This window comes from Ursus arctos, unplaced genomic scaffold (genome assembly GCF_023065955.2).
Source record: "Ursus arctos isolate Adak ecotype North America unplaced genomic scaffold, UrsArc2.0 scaffold_25, whole genome shotgun sequence".
Lineage (NCBI taxonomy): Eukaryota > Metazoa > Chordata > Mammalia > Carnivora > Ursidae > Ursus > Ursus arctos.
Genome location: NW_026622930.1, coordinates 11,072,691 through 11,091,926, shown reverse-complemented (window position 1 = coordinate 11,091,926; position 19,236 = coordinate 11,072,691). Strand labels below are relative to the sequence as shown.

The following is a 19,236-nucleotide window of genomic DNA, read 5'->3' as shown; positions in this document are numbered from 1 at the left end:
AAACCCATCCAGCGAAGAACAGCTGAGAAAGGAAGACAAGAACAGCTGAACTTCATTCAAGAGGAGTGGCTTGAAGCCACCAGGAGCGGATGGTGACAGGGAATTCCAGCAGGAGAAACTTTAAGAAGACACATCTGTTTGCTCAGATGGGAGACAAAATAGCCCGGTATTTGAATGCATCTGGCGATGGCGGGTTTCCCTTGCAGAGATAAATGTATGGCGTGTTTGAGCAAACCACATGAGGACAATCAAATATCCTCCAAGGGGTCCTCTTAGCAAGCTCTGCTTATTTCAAAGATGAGGTTACTCTGTTCCAAAGGTTTCTGGAACTTGCCTTAGAGATGCCTTCAGAACCCCCAGAACATTCTTTTGAGCAGTCCCAACACCAGCAAATCCTTATCTTAGTGCCCGTTTCTGAAAGGGCCAAGGGTCACCTGGTGTCAGGAAAACAGCTAAAAAAAAAGTTGCGCTTGTGGAGCCCGTCAGCCTCCAACGATGGCAGCTCCCTGCAGATCCTGCCACTCTGTGACACCTGAGGGACACTCAGGATCCAAACACTCGGACTCGGTCCTCATCCCTGCCAGGGGGGTCACAGGGAAGGGGGGGAGGTGACTGTGCCCACATATACCTGCCGGAAAGCTTTCAGACGCTTCCAGGAGCTTCCAATGGATGGAGCCCCTACAATGAGCTGGTGGGATGGGGTTGCACCGTGTTCCCCAAGACCTCCTCACCCACTGCACGCAACTCCTTCAACCTTCAGCTCAGCCCATCCCTGCCTCCCTCCAAAAGAACATAGGGTAGCAGGGGAAGTGCTGCAGGACCGACGGCTCATGCCCGGTCCCAGCTGGGCCCCCAAGACGGTGGGAAGCTTGGTTACCTGACGTGCCCGCAGAGAAGTTCTTCAGCGAGGGCCTCTGGACCACAGTGTAGGACTCGCCCACCACAAACACCTTGTACAGGACGGCATTGTGGTTGATGAAGTTCTGGACCACGCAGGGCGGCTGGATGGCACTCAGGCCCTCCTGGTTGAACACGATGGCCATCTGTGGAGATAGGGGGCCAAGGGCTCTGTCACGGTCCACTACCTGCTCAGTCTTGGACACAGGGGCACGTTACTGGTCCAGAGCTCGGCCACCAAGGACCATCCCTGTGAACGGAGGACTCTCCATGAAGAATCTCTAGCCAGGGTGAGTGGAGTGACCCTGGAGAAGAACACCTGGGGATCAATTCGCTCCTACTGTGGGGGTTTAGAAATCCTGCATCATCGGGCTCTCCCTGTATGGTTGAGCTGGCTGTGCACTGCACAACTCCACTATTCACACTGTAATCCAAGAAATGGGACACCCAGTTGTATAGTACTCAATCTTTATGACCTCCTTGGAGGTTCCTCCACAAAGATCCAGGTGAGGCAGGAAGTGCAAGGCAACGGATCGGGAGTTGGGAGGCTTTGGGTCAAAATCTGTACGTCGACAAGGGCTGCATCTGGTCAAGCACTCAGTCCTGTTCTGACTGCTTTATGTGAGTCACCTGGTGCTGTCCTCACAATGCACGTCTGAGGAGGGCACTACTCTCACGCACCTTTTACAGATGAGGAATCGGAGGCCCTAAGCAGCTCAGTGGCTTGTTGGAAAGTGACAGAGCCCAGGATGGGACTGGGTCTGCCCAGCATGCAGCCTCGGCCTCTGACACACAGAGTAAGCTACACGGATGGCTTGAGGGATGAGAACATGCTGCTCCCAGTCCCCGAGTCTCTGGGGACAAAGGTCTGCCCAGAAGGATCTGGTAGGCCACTAAAGTAGGAAGAGCAGAGGGGCAGCTGGAGAACTTTGGCTGTGTCAGCTGCTGGTGCTGGGGCCATGGCTAATCCCTCGCAGCCCACAGGCCCCAGGAAGGAGCCACCAGACGCCTGGGACTCGGGGCAGGAATGACGGAGCGTGGACAGCTGGCCGCCTGCACTGGCTGCCCCCCGACATCCACGGTCACAGAGCGCCACCCCAACGTTCCTGGTACTGAGCCGCGCAGGGCAGGAGTAGAGATCCAGGCCACACGGGGAAACAGGACGTGCGTGTACCGCGTGCATGGGTGTGCACGCGCCGCACGGACCGTCTCCTTAGCCTTCCGCCGAAGAAGGGAAAGAACATGGGGCGCTCTGGAGCCAGACACGGGTTTAAGTCCTAGCTCCAGCACCCGGCTGCCAGAGCACAGCTGGGCAACTTGCTCCGTGCTCCATTTTCCCCACTTGTAAAACAGCAATGGTCACGACCACAGGAGAGCTTCCGGGGTGCTTGGGGCTTCCGGCTCAGTGGTGTAACAGAACGGGGGGTGGTAATTTCACTCTGAGCAAATCAGTATGCTTGCACTGGCTTAAAAACAAAACAAAAAAACCCTGTGAACATACAATGAAGACAGAGTAGTTTGGCAAAACTAGTTGGTTTTCATCAAGCTTGGGGCTGGGGGACTCAGAGGCAGGGCGCAGGGAGTCCGCAGTACAGGCAAGGACCCCAATCAGAAAGCCTTGCTTTCCTGTTTAAAGCCAATCATGTCCACAGAGCTGTCCCTCTATCCTGGCTGCGCTCAACATCCCGGCACCCTGGACAGGCGAGGAACCTTGCCCCCCAACCTGCAGACTCATGCCGTGGAGGGCACCCCACCTGAGGGGGCCTCCCTCTGACCCGAAAGCCTCCAGGGGGCAGGTGGCCCACAGCACACACAAACTCCCTGGGGGCCTCCAGATGCCAATCCCCCCACTCAGGAGAAGAGGAGCCCCTCCCTGAAACAGCCTGCTGTGGGTCGGGGGAGCGGGGGCTGGGGGAGACAGCGATGCACCACGTGTACATTTTGCCAGACCCCGACAGCTAGACTAAGGGACGAAAGCCCCCCCCGAACGCACTGACTCCATACGTGAGGGTCGAGACTCCTGCCAAGGAGGGAGCTTACTTGGATCCGGACCCCCCGCCGCTGCTGCGGTGACCCAGCAGGCTCCGTAACTGGCTCCCTCGCAGCGCACCCAAGGCTTTCTGTGCCAGGCCCACGGCAGCACGCGCGGCAAGTCCCTCCTCCTCCAGAACCATCATCAGATCCCCACTTACAAGTGCGGACGGACACTCAGAGAGGCTGGGTGATCTGCCCCAAGTCACACAGCCGGCAGTGCACAGAGCCAGACCTGCTCCCAGGCCTACATGATTCCAGAATCTCTCATGAAGAGAGAAGCGGCTCCTCTCCTGCAGGCTGAGCTTTTCTGCATCAGGACGGTCTAACCACGCTGCTAACAGTGACGAGAGCCACCCTGCCATTCAGAAAACCGCAAGGCGCTGACCCACAGAGGGACCAGGTGCTCGTGAAAGGGGCAGGTGGAAGGCTGGCTGGTGCCAGCGACGGGAACGTGGGCTCTGGCGACAGGGCTCTGGCTGCTCTGAAGCGCTCCTGATCCCTCCCAGGGCTTGGCAGGGAGCACATCCCTGGCCCGGAGCCCAGGCAGGCCCAGACAGGGACGGCTCCACAACCCTAGCAGACAGCTGGCCTTTGCAGCAGGCCACGACTTCCAGGCGCTGCCCCCGCATTCCTGCCCCCGCAGCTCCCATCACCCATGTGCTGTATCACACCACTGCTGTCTGTTCGTAATGTTTCCCCATAAACATCTGCCAGGGATAAAGAGCACCCCAGAAATCTACAGGGCATTGCGGCGGGGCTGCCCATGTTTTGTCCTAAGGTTCTGGGGACTATTTCTGACTGTGAGGCGGCCCAAGGTCAGGCTCTCCCCACAGGGTCCTCCGGATGGGTCACGTGTCTACTGCCTAGGACGTCCTCCCAAGTCCGTAACAGGAAGGCCCCCAGGCTGGGCTGTGCCCCTGAGGGTATGAAACACAGATGATGGGGGAGAGGGTGAGGTGAAGCCCTGAGGGCCATGTCCTGGGTGTGGTTCCAAGGACAAGGGCAACCGAGACCCAACGGGGTGCCTGTCTGGCCATCTGGTCCTCTTACCCCCAGAAGGCCGCCCCCGCTATGGTCCTGCACCATCTCACTGGTGCTGCGTGTGTCTGGGACTCGGTCTCTACCAATGGGGCAGATGCTCTTCTTATGCATTCTTGCCCTGGCACTGAGCGGGGCTGGGAACACCCACGGGGGAATAAAGGAATGACCCAGAGGCTGGAGGAACCACCACACACCAGCAAGTAGAGTGTCCTTGCCTCTCTTGCCCCCTTCTAAATTCAGCGGGGCCAGCAGGTGTGTGGGGGCGGTGAGTGCACCGTTCCAGTCCACAACACGCAGAGGGGCCCAGTGCCGTGCCTGGCACAAAGCGGGCACCCAGGGAGTGATCAACACTGCCAAGCCAGAGGTCGCACAGTCGGACAGGTCAAATTGGAATATGGCTGCAAGGGCTCAGAGGGGGGCAGGCAGATCCCTGGCACACATTTCCCACCCTTGGGGACAGGACAGGCATGGGCAGAAGCTGGGCATGGTGTACAGAGCCACAAGCAGGAGCAGGACGGGAGCATGAGCAGCAGGGGTGGGATCCAGCACACAGACTCCTGCGGGCTCGCAGACAGACACCGCGAGCTGGAAAGACAGGGGGACAGGGCTGGGGGGGGGGCGGGGACATGGGGAGAGGGCAAAGCTTCCACTTACCTCGTGAGAGTTGGTGCCATGGGCCACTCTGGTTTTACAAACTATGGAGCAGGGAGAGAGAAGCAGAGAGAAATTAGTGAGGTGATTTCCCCACAAGGCCTGACCTGGCAGACACGGGGAGCAATTCTTGAAACTCCTGCAGCCTGTGGGGATATGGGGCAGCGGGGAGCTGGGGACACGCGCGACGGTGGCAGCGTCTGCACTCCGGGTGGTCTGGACAGACGCTGCCGGGCCAGCAGAAGACCACCTTCAGCCCACACCACCTGAGGGCCCGTCTCCACTGTGCAGGTGGGAGCAGGACGCAGGGCTTGGCCTTCCCTGGCCACCCAGGCCCTCGTGCATCCCAGGGAGCCACAGACAGCCCCCCACCCCCACCCAGCCCACGGCCCGCCGAGCCTGCCCAGCGGGGCCCGGGGGTGGTACACACTGAAGGGGAACGCCAGGCCATTCTGCTCCAGGAGCCTCATGGTGTCGTCTCCACTCAGGCTCGTGAGCTCCATGAAGGGTGGCGAGCAGATCCTGTCATCTGCGGACAGAAAAGAAGCCCACGTTGGGAGGCCGCCCGCTTGCCCCCAGGCCCACTTCCTCGGACAGACCCACCTCCCCGGGGCCACCCCCAGCATCCCACCCTCCTAAGCGGACACCCTCAACTCTGCAGCGAGGGCGCAAGCACGCCCGCACACACACCGACAATAACAGCGGCATGTTCTTTAATTACATTTTCTATTAACATTTCTGTAATTACAGAACCAACGTATGACAAGTATCAAACGTGAAGACCAAAGAAAAGAACCACATGCATTCACAGATACGACTATTACTGCAGGTGAGCCTTTCGTTGAGGCACGTGCACACGTATGCACAAGAACTTCACAACCGGATACTGTTCGGTGACCCAAATCTTCACTCAATGAACTACGAACGTTTTCTGGCTCAATAAAGACTTCTCCTACTATAGGCCTTACCGGCGTCACAGTAACTGCGGGAGTGACGCTGCGTGGTTAGCGTCTAGCTCTGTGCTAAGGGCTTTGCAGGCACCACCTCTCCAGTCTGCAAAACAATCCTAGCAGAAGGAAGCTGAAGTTGAGGACATGAAAGCATGTGCCCAAGGCTACACCAGCACTGCCAAGCCTCAGGACACAGGGCCCTCGCCCTCTGGCTAGCTCAAGGGCACAGCTCATCAGCCATCTGCCCGCTAGGTCTGGCCTCCGGACTCCTTCCCTCCCTCCCTCCCTCCTTCCCTCTCTCTCTCTCTCTCTCTCAAGCATGCTCACAGCCCTTCTCCAGCCTCCTGCGGACACACTCCAGCCCCAGCTCTGCTCCCTGCCAACACCTTCTCATACCCTGGCTTGCCTGAGTCCCCGGGGTCAGAGGGGCACCCATCCAGTGGGTTCTCAGCACGTCTGGTTTTTCTGAAAAGCTCTGGGAGCTGAGTCGGCTCTGGCTGTCAGGACACTCCTGGTGCCAGGCACCGAGTTAGGGCAAAACAGATGATTGGTGGGTCACCAAATGTATTCTGATGCTCCCTCCCTTTTGCTGAATTACATGACTGGTACGTTATTACTGCTTCTTGTCTAGGCCCCCTCTCACCTCAGACCACCCTGTACTTCTGAGCACAGGGGCCGGGAAAGGCTGAGCGTCAGTGAGGTGCCCTCCTCCCCCAAACCTTGGAAAACAAATCGAAAGTAAAGAAGCGAAGTGGCTTGTCTCCAGGAACTTCGAGCTACTTGGCTGGCTAGAAGGTCAGGACATTAAACCAAGGTAAGATCCAGCCTCATGGAGCTCATAAAAACGAATGCCAAGAATTACACAGGGCATATGAAAAATGTTTTTCTCTCTCCCCCCACCCACCTGTAAAATCCAAACTCCACAGAGGCGCTGAAGTGCTGGCAGATTTCAGAGGTTGCAGGGCTTCTCAGGGACCATGGGAGGGTGGTCTGGGGGCAGTGTTTGCTGAGCCCTGGCAGACGGTGCTGCGGGCCCTCCAAACAGAGCGTTCATTTAATTCTCAAACTGCTGTGACAGTGTCTCTGTGGACAGAGGCCAAAACAGGCCCCAACAGGCAGTCTGCCCAAAGTCACATGACAGTCAATGACAGAGGCAGCATGAGGAGCCAGGTTAAAGGGCAGGCCAGGAAAAGAGAAGTCAGGAAAATCGGGGGGTGGGGTGGGGCTATGTGCTGGCTCTCAGTGGTAAGCCACTATCTAAACAAGGCCCCACTTCTGCACCCCCAGGCTGGACTCAGAGCCTGGGCGGGGAAGCTTGTGGCTGTGAACGCACAGCCCCGCAGCCCAGCCCCAACAGAATGTGACACTCGAGGCCTGCAGGAACTGGAGGGTTCTGCAGCAGACAGGTGCTCACCTGGGCCTCACCCCTGGCCCATCCCCTCCCAAAGGAAGATTCAGAGACGACTGGAGCCCAACAGGTCACCTCCTGTGAGAGCTTCCAGACCCCCCATCGGCAGACTTTCAGAGCTGGTGCGTCAGCCTGGCCTTCAATCTGCTTTGCAATGCCCCCATCAGTGTCCCCTCCCACCCCTAGCCCACCCACACTTCCACGTGTCACCGACCATAGCCACCTGCTCTGTAAACCACACTTGATTTATGTGCCAGACAACACCAACTACAAAGCCACTCAAGCCCCCTCACAAGAGCCCCATGAGGGAGTGGTCGCTCCCATTTTACAGACCAAATCCCCTGCCCAGAGTTGCACAGTGAGTATGTGGTGTAGCTGGGGAGGCTCGGACCTGGGCATCTGGCTCCCTGGTGAAGTGCCCACTTCATATTAACAGGATAAAGGACAAAGCTTTTACTGAGATGATCGTCTCAAAAGACTCAGAAAAACCATTTGACAAAATCCAATGCCCTTCAGTATAAAAACACACAACAAACCAGGAACAGAAGGGAATTTCTTCAAGCTAAAGAGCATCTACAAAAGCCGCAGAAACATTCTACACTGGGGTGAAAGACTGGCCGCTCTCCCCTTAAGATCAGGAACAAGACAAGGGGGTCTGCTCTTGCCACCTCTATTCAATACCATACTGGAGGTTCTAGCCAGGGTAGTTGGAAGAATGAAATAAACAGCTTCCAGACTGGAAAGAGGAGGTAAAACTGCCTCCATGTGCAGGTGAAATGACCTTGTATACGGAAAATCCCAAGGAACCCACACACAAACTCAAAACCTATGAAGATAAATAAATTCAACGAGACTGCAAAGATCAATACACAGAAAACAATTATATTTCTATATATGCTAGCAATGAATAATCTGAATATGAAATTTAAAAAATAATTCTACTTACAGTAGCATTAAAAAAATAAAAACAAATAAATTTAACAACGACTTAAATACTGAAAATATTGCTGAAAAACATTCAAGAAGATTTCAATAGACAGAAAGACATCCCGGGCGCCTGGGTGGCACAGCGGTTAAGCGTCTGCCTTCGGCTCAGGGCGTGATCCCGGCGTTCTGGGATCGAGCCCCACATCAGGCTCCTCCACTAGGAGCCTGCTTCTTCCTCTCCCACTCCCCCTGCTTGTGTTCCCTCTCTCGCTGGCTGTCTCTATCTCTGTCAAATAAATTAAAAAACTCTTTAAAAAAAAAAAAAAGAAAGACATCCCATGCTCATGAATAAGACATTTACTATATTAAGCTGGTAATACTCCCACAGTGATCTACAGATTCAGCACGATTACCGTCAAAATCCCAGCTTTCTTTTAGCGGAAACTGACAAGTTAATCCTTAAATTCATGTAAAAATGCAAGGAACTCGGGACAGTCAATCTTGAAAAGGAACAAAGTTGGAAGACTCACACTTCCCAATTTAAAAACCTACTACAAAGCTACAGTAGCCATGCAGTATGGTAGTGGTACAAAAACAGACCTACAGATCAATGGAATACAACTGAGAGACCAGAAAGAGATCCAGACATCTGGAGTCAACTGACTGTCTACCAGGGTGCCAAGACAATTCAAGGGACGAACAACAGTCTTTTCAACAAATGGTGGTAGGAAAACTGGACATCCATGTGTGAAAGAATGAAGCTGGCACCCTACCTCACACCATACACAAGAACTGATTCAAAATGGATCATGATCTAAATAAAAGATCTAAAAAACAGAACACTTAGAGGACAACATGGGTGTAAATCTTCATGACCTTGGGTCAGGTAAGTTTCTTAGACACTAAAAGCACAAGAAACCAAAGTAAAAATAGATAAATCTGATATCAACAAAATTAAAAACTGTTGTACTTCAGAGGACACTATCAAGAAAGTGAAAAAACCACCCACAGAATGGGGAAACATTTGCAAATCATACATCTGATAACAGTCTAGTACCCAAAACATGTGAAGAACTATTAACAAACAAGAAAAAGACAACCCAAATTTAAAATAGGCAAACAATTTGGGGGTTTTCTGGTGTGTGCTTTTTTTAACATTTTATTTATTTATTTGTCAGACAGAGAGCGAGCACAAGCAGGGGGAGCGGCAGGCAGAGGGAGAAGCAGGCTCCCCGCTGAACAGGGAGCCCAATGTGGGACTCGATCCCAGGACCCCGGGATCATGAACCAAGCTGAAGGCAGACACTTAACTGATGGAACCACCCAGGCATTCCTGGGCAAAGGACTGGAATGGACAGTTCTCCAAATAAGACCTACAAATGGCCCAAATGAAAAGATGCTCAACATCATTAGCCATAAGGGAAATGCACATCAAAACCACAATGAGATATTGTTTCATATCTACTGAGAATGGCTATGATCAAAAAGACAAAAAGTAACGAGTACTGACATTGCTGGTGGGAAAGTAAAATGGTGCTGCTGCTCTGGGAAACAGTCTGGCAGTTCCTCCAACAGTTACACACAGAGTTACAGTAGGACCTAGTAATTCCACTCCTAGATACATAACCAAGGGAATGGAAACATATGTCAACGTAAAAACCTGCCCAGGAATGTCCACGGCAGCATTATTCGTAAGAGCCAAAAAGTGGCAACAACCCAAATGCCCATCCCCTGATGAGTGGGTAAACAAAATGTGATGTGCCCATTCAACAGAGTATCCTTCAGCCAGAAAAAGGAATGGCCCACGCTACAACGTGACCTTGAAATCGGAACGCTAAGGGAAGCGAAGGAAGCCAGTCACAAAAGCCACATATCAGAACTTCACTTATATGAAATGTCCGGAATAGGCAAACCCAGAGAAACAGGAGACTGGTTGCCAGGGGCTGGGGGACGGCGGGCGGGGGGATGAGGATGGACTACAAATGGGTACATTTCTTTCTGGGGTGATGAAAATGTTCTGGACTTAGACGGCAGTGTTGCTTGTGCAATTTTGGGAATACATTCAAAGCTACTGAACTGCATGTGTACTTCAAAAAGGTGGATTTTATGGCATGTGAATTATATAAATTAGAAAGAAAGAAAGAAAGAAAGAAAGATCCCCCAGCAACAGCTGTCATCCCTCAAGTGCTCGCTCTCTGCAGGCACAGGGCTGAACAAATGCTTCAGGCACGGTGTCGCCTTCAAGCCTGCAGTCCTGTCCCTTGCTCCACGCCCGTCCAGGGCACAGTCAGACAAGGACAAGGCGAGTGCTTCCCCCAGAGATGCTTGGGGTCCAGGTGAAAAGCAGGGATGAGACATTTCCAATGAATGGGCCACATCCAGCACGAAGTCAGACACCCCAGCTTCCTGCAACCCCAGGCTCTGGGATGAGGCGGGGCCCAACACAGAACCAAGGTGGCAAAGAACCAAGTGCACCAAGAAGAGGGGCATGTGCACACCGTCACCATCTTCCTCCTTCCTCCTAACCTGGAGCCTGCTGACCACACCCTGAGCAGCAGGCTCCACCGGCTGCTACCCCACTGTCGCTCCAGGGCAGGGTCCGGGACAGAGACTGGTCCCATCACACTGGCATGAAAGGACCCACAGCTGAAGCTCAGTCACCACCAAGAGGCCAGCACTGGGTGAAGGAGGTCCCGAGCCTGCACGGCAGAGGTAGGAAGGGACCCCTGTCCCTCATTGGGCCACCGCTGCTCCGTGCCCCAGGCCTGCCCCACTCTGGACTCAGGAACAGTAGACCATGAAGTCTTAACTTTTTTTTTTTTTTTTAAGATTTTATTTATTTATTTGACAGAGAGACAGCGAGAGAGGGAACACAAGCAGGGGGAGTGGGAGAGGAAGAAGCAGGCTCCAGCGGAGTAGGGAGCCCAGTGCGGGGCTCGATCCCAGGACCCTGGGATCAGGCCCTGAGCCGAAGGCAGATGCTTAATGACTGAGCCACCCAGGCGCCCCATGAAGTCTTAACTTCTTGAACCACTTTCTGGCTACTTGTAGCCAAAACCATCCTGCCTGCCTGTGAAATCACAGTAAATTAGAAATGACTACTGTTCCTATTTTGGTTTCAATAACCATTCACCACCAATGGCAAAAGAAAAAAAAATGTTGAGCCAGAGATAGGGCACTTCCCAACAGACAGCCTGCCCTCATGGAGCTTATGTTCCCGAACAACAAACCAGACTGATGAGTAAACCGTACAGCCAGAAGGTGCTGGCGGGGTGAGCAGAGCAGGGAGTAAGGTCAGGAGCGTCTCGCTGAGCAAACACAGCGGAGGGCGAGCGGGTGGCGAAGGCTGTGCATATGGGGTCCGCGTGCTCCCAGTAGAGGGAACAGACCATGCCAAGGCTCACTTAGGGACACGCTGCTGCTTCTGCACAACCTGGCCCCAGCCTCGGAGAGGAGGACGCGGACACCCATCTAGCTCCCACACCCCGAGGCCACCTGGCTGGTGGGAGGGCCGGGGAAGGAACCAGGTCCCCGTGGCAGCAGAGCCAGTGCCGTGGTGGCCACAGACACACCGGCCCCGCCGCACAAGGGACAGTGGCGACAGAGGTTCCAGCAGCTCAGCCGTGGGAAACTCACAACATCGCCTGCAGCTCCACCCCCCAGGAAAGACAGAATGAAGAGTCTTTCTCTAAGTCAGCACTAGGAGCCCGGGAAGCTATTTCTGGTTCCCAGAAAAAGGCTACTGTTGCTTATTTATCTACCGCCTTTATTTCTGGATGGGAGTTGGAAAGAGGCTTTTTTTAGTCGGCTAGTGGGCTGTGTTCTGCGAGGAGCTGAAACCTTAGCCCCTGGGAAACCGAAGGCCCGCCCGTGTCTTCCCTCCCGGCCGCCCGCATCACAGAATGGGAAGCTGGGGACCCTCGGAGATGAGCAAGTCCCAACCATGCGTCCACACGTCCAAAGAGGGAAGGGGAACAGTTCACGACCACATGCGAGTTACTGGCAGGCCGAGGGGGGGAACCCAGGCGTCTCAAGTCACACCCTACTCCACTCTGCCAGGGGGTCACGCCCTTATCTGACTAGAGGCAGCTGCTGGAGAGCTACCCAGAAGACAAAAGACCAAAGACAAACAGGTGGATACAAGTGGACAACTAGGGGTGCGGGACAAAGAGAGATGGCACTCTGAAGCCTTTGAACCTGGAGTAAATTACTCATCAGCTGTAACCTTTGGCAAGTGACCAAACTCTGCTGGGCCTTACTTTCCCCGTCTGTAAAACAGGAGCGATGTCTCCCTGGACAGTAGCTGGGAGGCCTGGTACATAACAGGTACCCTGCACTGGCCAAGCCGGCTGGGGACACCCACCGGAGAGCAGGCAGATGCTGCATCTTGGCCACTGGTCATGTCCAGCTTCCTGGGACGTGTCGAGTGCCAGGCCCCATCCTCACTTACTTTCTTGTGCGCCCCGCGTGGTGCTGGCAGAGCAGGCCATCCTCACATGGCTGAGATCCCCTGGCAGGGCACTGGTTGGGGGGTGGGGGGAGCACAGCTGTACTAGGATCCTGCCTCAGTTCCCTTCTCTTGAACAAACTTCATTTCTTCACCCAGACAATATCTGATGAAAAGATGACCCAGGGGCAGGGGCAGTCCCTGGGGACACGCAGGGTTGGAATGCTCTGAAGCCTCTGCGACGGGCAGGGCCCCAGCAGTGAACACCACCCAGGAGTCAGGGCTGGGCGGAGGGGAGAAGAGACAGAAGACAGACCATGGAGGGGACCCAGGTGGCCAAGAACCTGCTGCGGGGTCCTGAGCAGCGGGACGACATCACGGGAACGTGCCAGGAGAAGCACATATTCCATCTGCTGGCTCATCTCCCTCTAGAACGTCAGTTCCGTGAAGGCAGGTGGGAGAACCTGGGTTTTGTTCACGGCTGTAGGCCAGTGCCTAGGACACTGCCTGGCACACAGTAGGTCCCCAACAAACACTTGCTGAGTGCACAATCTGACCTGTTGAGCGAAGGGGTCAATGCCGCCTAATGTACACGGCTGTCTCCTCGGGCACTGGGGCCCCATCTGGACAAATGCAGGGCATGTGGTCAGCGTGTCTGGGAGCGAAGACCATGTTCCAGGCCTCGCCTGCCACGCAGGCCTCGTACCACCACGTGGTCACACCCCTCCACCTCGGCTCGTTCCACTCGAAAACAAGCAAGCGGTCACATACATCCCTGCTAGGCCTGGCCTTTCACTCTCTGAAGGACTTGGCCTGCACAGGCATTCTCTTTGCCTACTTTGCGACGATTGTGACTGGACTTGCTGCTTGAATCCCAGCATTACCGAACACCTGCCGGCAGGATCTTCCCGAGATCTCGCGTATCCTGGTTATTGGACCGGTGACGTTTCTCCTGGAGTCAGGCGTTTACGTTTGCGCCAATTCTCCATCAGACTAGGGATCGATGACCATCCCTTGTGCATAAGGCTTTGTGCTTGTGACAAATCACATCCATGGGCTGAATTCCCAGAAGTGACTTTCGGGGCCCGTGGGAATCGACGTTTCTAGGGTTCTTGCCGCATGGCACCATGCTGTGCTGTTTCCCAAAAGGACTGCAAGACTTCGCTGAGGCACTTGCAGTGGACGGTCCTGACCATGCCTTCTCAGTCCTGGGTAGTCCCACGTTCAGAAACCAGGGCAGTCCTTTCAGGAAGGAGGACAATGGGTGACATGGGGAACAATCCCATCGCTGCACATACGGTCACTCTGGGGCCAGCGGGCCACCCGGAACAGTGAGGGAGGCATGAAGACAGCGAGGCTGGCATGGGGAGTCACTTTTAGCAAAAGCTCTGGACTGGGGGCTGGAGACCAGTGAGTGATGCCCGCAGCTCCCCTGGGCCCTGGGCTCCTGACCGACAGAATGGGAGTCCTACTGAGCCAGCCCCATCTACATGCTGGCATTGCAGTGAGAACCGAGGACAAGGAAAAAGTGCCACGGGACCTGCACAAGGCCAGATAAAGAAGCCAGCCCCCCTCAGGGGCAGCAAGGGCCTGGTACTGCCATCCATTCACACCCTCCTCACTCAGCAAGGGAGGCTCTGCGCCCAGGGGTCACCATGAGCCAGGCAGTGGCACGGGGCCCCTGGCCGCCCCTGGCTCTAGATGGGGACAGAAGCAGAGACCACAGAAGCATTCCGACCCCATGCATGCTGGAGGCAAGGCCAGGAGAGAGCATGTGACTCAAGAGTACCAGCCAGCAGACCGGGGCTCCCCAGCCCTGTGGGAGCAGCATCCCAGGCCGGGTGCTAGGAAGCACGTGGTTCAGGAGGGCGGACTTCTAGCTGCATCCTGGAAAGACCAAGAGGGCTCCACGGGAGGAGGCCATGCCAGTGGACCCTGGGGAAGGCAGGTAGTTTCCACCTATACACACCCTCTCGCCTTAGCCAGAGCTGCTGCATGGACGCGGGTCCGCCTTTCAGGCAGAATGCATGCTCTGGGAGGGCAGGGACCTTCTCCATTGTGTTCATGGCCCACCCCCCAACAAATGAGTGGATGAGGGAATGAAGCAGACAATGGCCTGGGCTCCCACTGCTCCCGGCACAAGTGGAGTGGCCTTTATCAAAATGCAGTTCCCACGGGGCCAGCAGCCTCTGGGCCAGGGACCCTGCACAGCAGCCCGAGACGCTGCCTCCCAGAGCTGGGTCCTGTCCTGCCTTCCTGGGCCATTCCCCACTCCCAGGGGCCTGTCCCAGGGCAGGAAGCGGTCTGACACAGGAGTCTCAGTGACAAAGCAGGCACAGGACAAGAGGCAGGGGCAGCAGGATCCACGTTCCCACGCAATCTCCTGAGACCTGAGGGAAAACCAGTGCAGGCTGGGAGCCTCACACATGCTCATCCCTCAGCTTGCCAAGCTCTTCCTTCTAGCCCCTTCTTGGCCTGAGGACTCCCACCTGTCCTCCAAGCCTTGTCAGGCCACCTTCCTGCGCATCCAGGAAAAGGTCCCTCCCGCTGGCTCACCTCATCTTGGCAGCTAATGATGTGCTGGCCTCTGCCCAGACTGGGCGCCCCTGGATGGTCTGCAGGGGACAGCAGCTACCTGGGTTTGAATCCCAGCTCCACCTCACATGAGCTGTGTGCCTCTGGCCGAGTAACCTTACCTCTCTGCCTCAGTGTCCTCACTGGAAAATGAGGACAAGAGTACCTACCTCACAGGGCTGTTCCCCTGCCCCCACATTCAGAAAACACATTTTAAGTCATGAAATGGTCCGTAAATACAGAATATACGTTTATACTTTTCTACAGTTGCATCAGACCTTTTTTATTGAACAACAAATAAACTGGCTGATATGGCTAAATCCCAGATCACCAAGTGTAAGTGGCAGAAGTGGGGTGTGTTGGGGAAGTAGAGGCCAGTCAATTGCCAAATACATACTCCCAGACATGTCCACCATGACACCCAAGGCCAGGGGAGTCATGGAAGACTACCTGGAGGTGGCATCACCACAAATGACAGCCCAGAAAGCAAAATGCGGCAGCGATAATGAGCATCCACTCTGCAGCCGAGAGCCAGCCCAGTCCCTGCAACCGTGCCAAGCCACTGATCCTCTCTGATCCTTTCTCTCATCTGTAAAATGGACAGCAATGCTGCCCACCTCCCAGAGCTATTATGGAGACTTGGTGAGGCCATGTCCATGAAGGGCATTTGGAAACACTTGAGAACCACAGTTAGCCCTATTTCTGTGGACATACCACCCTCCCTGGGGCACCTCTGCAAGACCTCTCTCTCTGACAGGGGAGGCTCCACCATCCACCTGCCCACCAGCAGCTCCGCCCCAGGGTATGGGGGGCTCAGCGGGCTCAGCCAGTCCTCCTGGGACACTGACCAAACAAATGCTGTGGCCTGGAGTCTGGGCATCCAGGAACCTCCTTCTTGGTATCCTCACCCCATAACCATCTTCTCCCCCACAGCATCCGCTCTACCCACACACCATGGATTTCTGGGGTCTTGACCACCTTATTCACCGTCTAACCCAAACCACACGTCAGTATTAGATCCTGGATCATCTTTCTAAAGCCCTCACCTACATAGTGAGGCTGCTCTCAGCTCAAGAATTGGCCGTGGCTGACTCAGGTCGAAGTCCAAAGCCCTTCCAGGCTTCTGCAACCTGACCCTGCTTAACCTTCCTGTTACGGGCTGGACTGTGTTCCCCCCAAATTCACATGCTGAAGTCCCAACCCCCAGTTACTTAGGATGTGACTGTATTCAGAGACAGGGCCTTTAAAGAAGTGATAAAGTTAAAATGAGGTCCTATGGGTGGGCCCTGATCCAATCTGACCGGTGTCCTTCTCAGAAGACACTAGGACCCAGACAGGCACAGAGGGAAGACCACGTGAGGACCCGGGAGAAGGCAGCCATCTGCAAGCCAAGTAGACAGGCCTCCGGAGAAACCAGCCCTGCCAACACCTCGATCCTAGACTTCAAGCGTCCAGAAGCATGAAGCAGTAAACGTCTGTTGTTAAGGCCGCCTGGTCTGTGGTGCTTCGTTGTGACAACTCCAGCAAACTATGTATCTCCCGACTCCCCCCGGAACACAGAACCCAAGATCCTTCCCAGCCAAACCCTGGCTCCACACAGAGGCCTCACCATCCCCCCACACACATCTGGGACGCCCCTCCTCCCACCACTCATGCAGTTCCTCTAGGCTCTCCAGAACAAAGGATCTTGCACCGCCTCACCCAGAACCTTCCACAGGCAGCCATGCTTGCTCTGGCACCCTCTCTGTCCTGCCCTGCTACCTTGTCTGACTGCTCCTCTCTCATACCCTGTTCAATTTCCCCCACGTTTGGGTTTTGACTCAGCAAGCAGGCAGTACATCCCGTGGGGTCAGGATCCAGACTTCCCCCAGTCCACACTGCTCAGAGGCGGTAGGCGGCAGTAAGAAACATCTCTCTGGCAAGTGCATGTGTGTGGGATGAACTGGGAGACAGAATGAAAGTGAGCTGTGAGCACTGGAAACAAACGAGAAGGGGAAGCTCGGGGCCAACACAGGGTAAGGGGGTGGCCTGCAACTCCCCGAGCGGCTGCCACGTGGCGCTGCTGGTCTGGGACAGCCCTGATGACTGGCACAGGACTCGAACGGGGAAAGCCCTGAGAGCCTGGCCTGCAACCTACAGGTGCCAGTGTTTATGACCCATTTAGCATCTGGTTGTCCAAAGTCACCTTCCCTCTGACATTAAGCTGTTAGAGGCCAGGGGCCATGTGCTCCTGAGTCCTAGACAGGGAAAGATGTTCTGAGCATTCTGGCTAAAGAAGTTTCAGCCTGACGACAGCTCTGATGGGAACCCAAATGGCTCTTCAGCTCATGATGACGGCAGCCACCCTGTAATGTGGAAGCATCAAGTCACAGGTGCGTGGGGGTGGGAAAGCCGCCATAGGCCTGGGTCAGGAGGCCAGGAAGGGCCCAGAAGACAGCCCGCAGATGAGAGGAAACGGAAGCAGGGCGCTGGTCTCTGATCTGGAGCCGGGCCTGGGCCTGCGGAAGGCATTCCCAGTCCTCGGCCCGACTCCCTACTCCCTGCTCCAGAGCATAATGTCCCATCCACCCTGCCCAGCTAGGAAGGGCTCCAGCACCATCTTAGTAACCTGTGTGTGCTCCCCCCCCCGCCCCACGGCAGTGCTTGGTCCTCACCTCCTTGCTCTCCTGGGCAAGTCCTCTCCTAAGGCATTCTCACTGCCTGCATCTCCAACCACCCCGCCGCCCCGGCATCGGGGAAGTCAGAATCTGCTGTTCCTTGTTCCTGACACCCTCCAGTTATACCTACGAACTGTCCCTTGCCCTGTCCCCTCTGTCCCTGAACACCTACTTCCACAGTTCATTCTGCATTCCGTTTAGGGCAGGTGACTCACTCCTCCCTGCAGCCCCAGGGCCCCTTGGATTTGCTGGGGGGATTTGTGTTGGGCTTCAAAGGGGTGGAAACAATTGGACAGCAGCGAGTATCTTCAGACTCATTCACAGCCTCAGAGGAGATGAAAGTAAAATACAATGTTTTGTTTTGTTTAAGACCATGGCAGCCCTCAAAGCCTCCGTGCCCTGGGGATGTGGGGACTGGGGAGCCTGACTCATGGAAACCACCTGGGAATCTGCTGGGGCTTCGGGTCGGCCCCAGGAGAGGCGGTTCCTCACCCGCACAGCTCCTCGGAGGCTAGGGGTAGAGGCAGTCGTGGGCCAAGGGCCTGGGTTCTAATCCTAGGTCCACTGTCTCAACCCAGGCCACTTCTCCGTGCCTGTTTCCACATCTGCAAGATGGGGATAACACCAGCAGTGGCCACACACACTGTGAGGACTGAATAAGCCACCGTCAGTCGCCATGCGGGGACCGCGTGCGGTACGCAACGAGAAGCATGAGCTACGGCTTCGCCATCACTCGTCACAGTGGGGTCTGCTCCCCTTACTCACTGAGGTCCAGCCAACACCCTGGGGGTCCACGCTGAACCTACGATGGGGCTGAGGGCTCCTCAGGAGCTAGGACTGTCTCATGACTGTTGAGCCTAGGACACAGGTGCCCTTTTCAGGCACCCTCTCTGGGATAAGAGAGGAAGCAGGGCCCACTCACACGGCTTAGGCACTGAGGAGCTCAAACGGGGCCGGAGGGCCATCAAGGCTGATAGGGAGCGGCCTGCAGGAAACCAGGTTCCTGAAAGGCAGCCTGGGGCAAGCCCTCCCCAGGCAGGACTGGTAGCTGGCCATCCGTGCAGTCCACGCAGAGCTGGCCATCCGTGCAGTCCACGCAGAGCAGCCGACGGAAGGGCCTGACACCTCAAAGGGCCCGTGAGGACAGTGAGTGTGAGGGAAGGCCAGCCAGAGCTCCTTCTTTTCTTTTCTTTTTTTTTTTTTTTAAGATTTTATTTATTTATTTGACAGAGATAGAGACAGCCAGCGAGAGAGGGAACACAAGCAGGGGGAGTGGGAGAGGAAGAAGCTGGCTCACAGTGGAAGGCCTGATGTGGGGCTCGATCCCATAACGCCGGGATCACGCCCTGAGCCAAAGGCAGATGCTCAACCGCTGTGCCACCCAGGCGCCCCAGAGCTCCTTCTACCCAGGTCCCCGACCACAGACAAGGCAGGGACCGGGAGGCCAACGGGCACAAGGCCAGGCCTGGATGGTATTCCTCCCCAGAATGCCCCTGAGGGGAGTGGGGGGAGGGAGGAGAAGTGAGAGAAGTGGCACTTCCTCAGAGTGGATGGGCCTCACACCGTCTCTTGACTGCTCACAGGGAGCAGAGAGTGAGGCAGGGGTGAGGGAGGCTTGGCAGGTGGAGGCCCTGCCGATACATCCCACCA

The 19,236-nt window shown here is 55.6% G+C and overlaps 1 protein-coding gene across 4 annotated transcripts in view; it reads right to left on the bottom strand.

Moving 5' to 3' along the window:
* The window catches only part of ITPK1 (inositol-tetrakisphosphate 1-kinase), a 169,795-nt gene that overhangs the window by 15,011 nt on the left and 135,548 nt on the right, over positions 1–19,236 (bottom strand). For 3 of the 4 annotated variants that reach the window (XM_026515415.3, XM_026515418.3, XM_057318549.1), the window contains 3 exons: positions 5,054–5,152; positions 4,627–4,667; positions 878–1,043 (listed from right to left, as the gene is read on the bottom strand). In XM_026515415.3, coding sequence (XP_026371200.1) covers positions 878–1,043; positions 4,627–4,667; positions 5,054–5,152 — 306 coding nt within the window. Of the gene's footprint in view, positions 1–877; positions 1,044–4,626; positions 4,668–5,053; positions 5,153–5,969; positions 6,429–19,236 lie in introns of those variants that run through there. The other variant, XM_057318550.1, reaches the window with a different exon arrangement.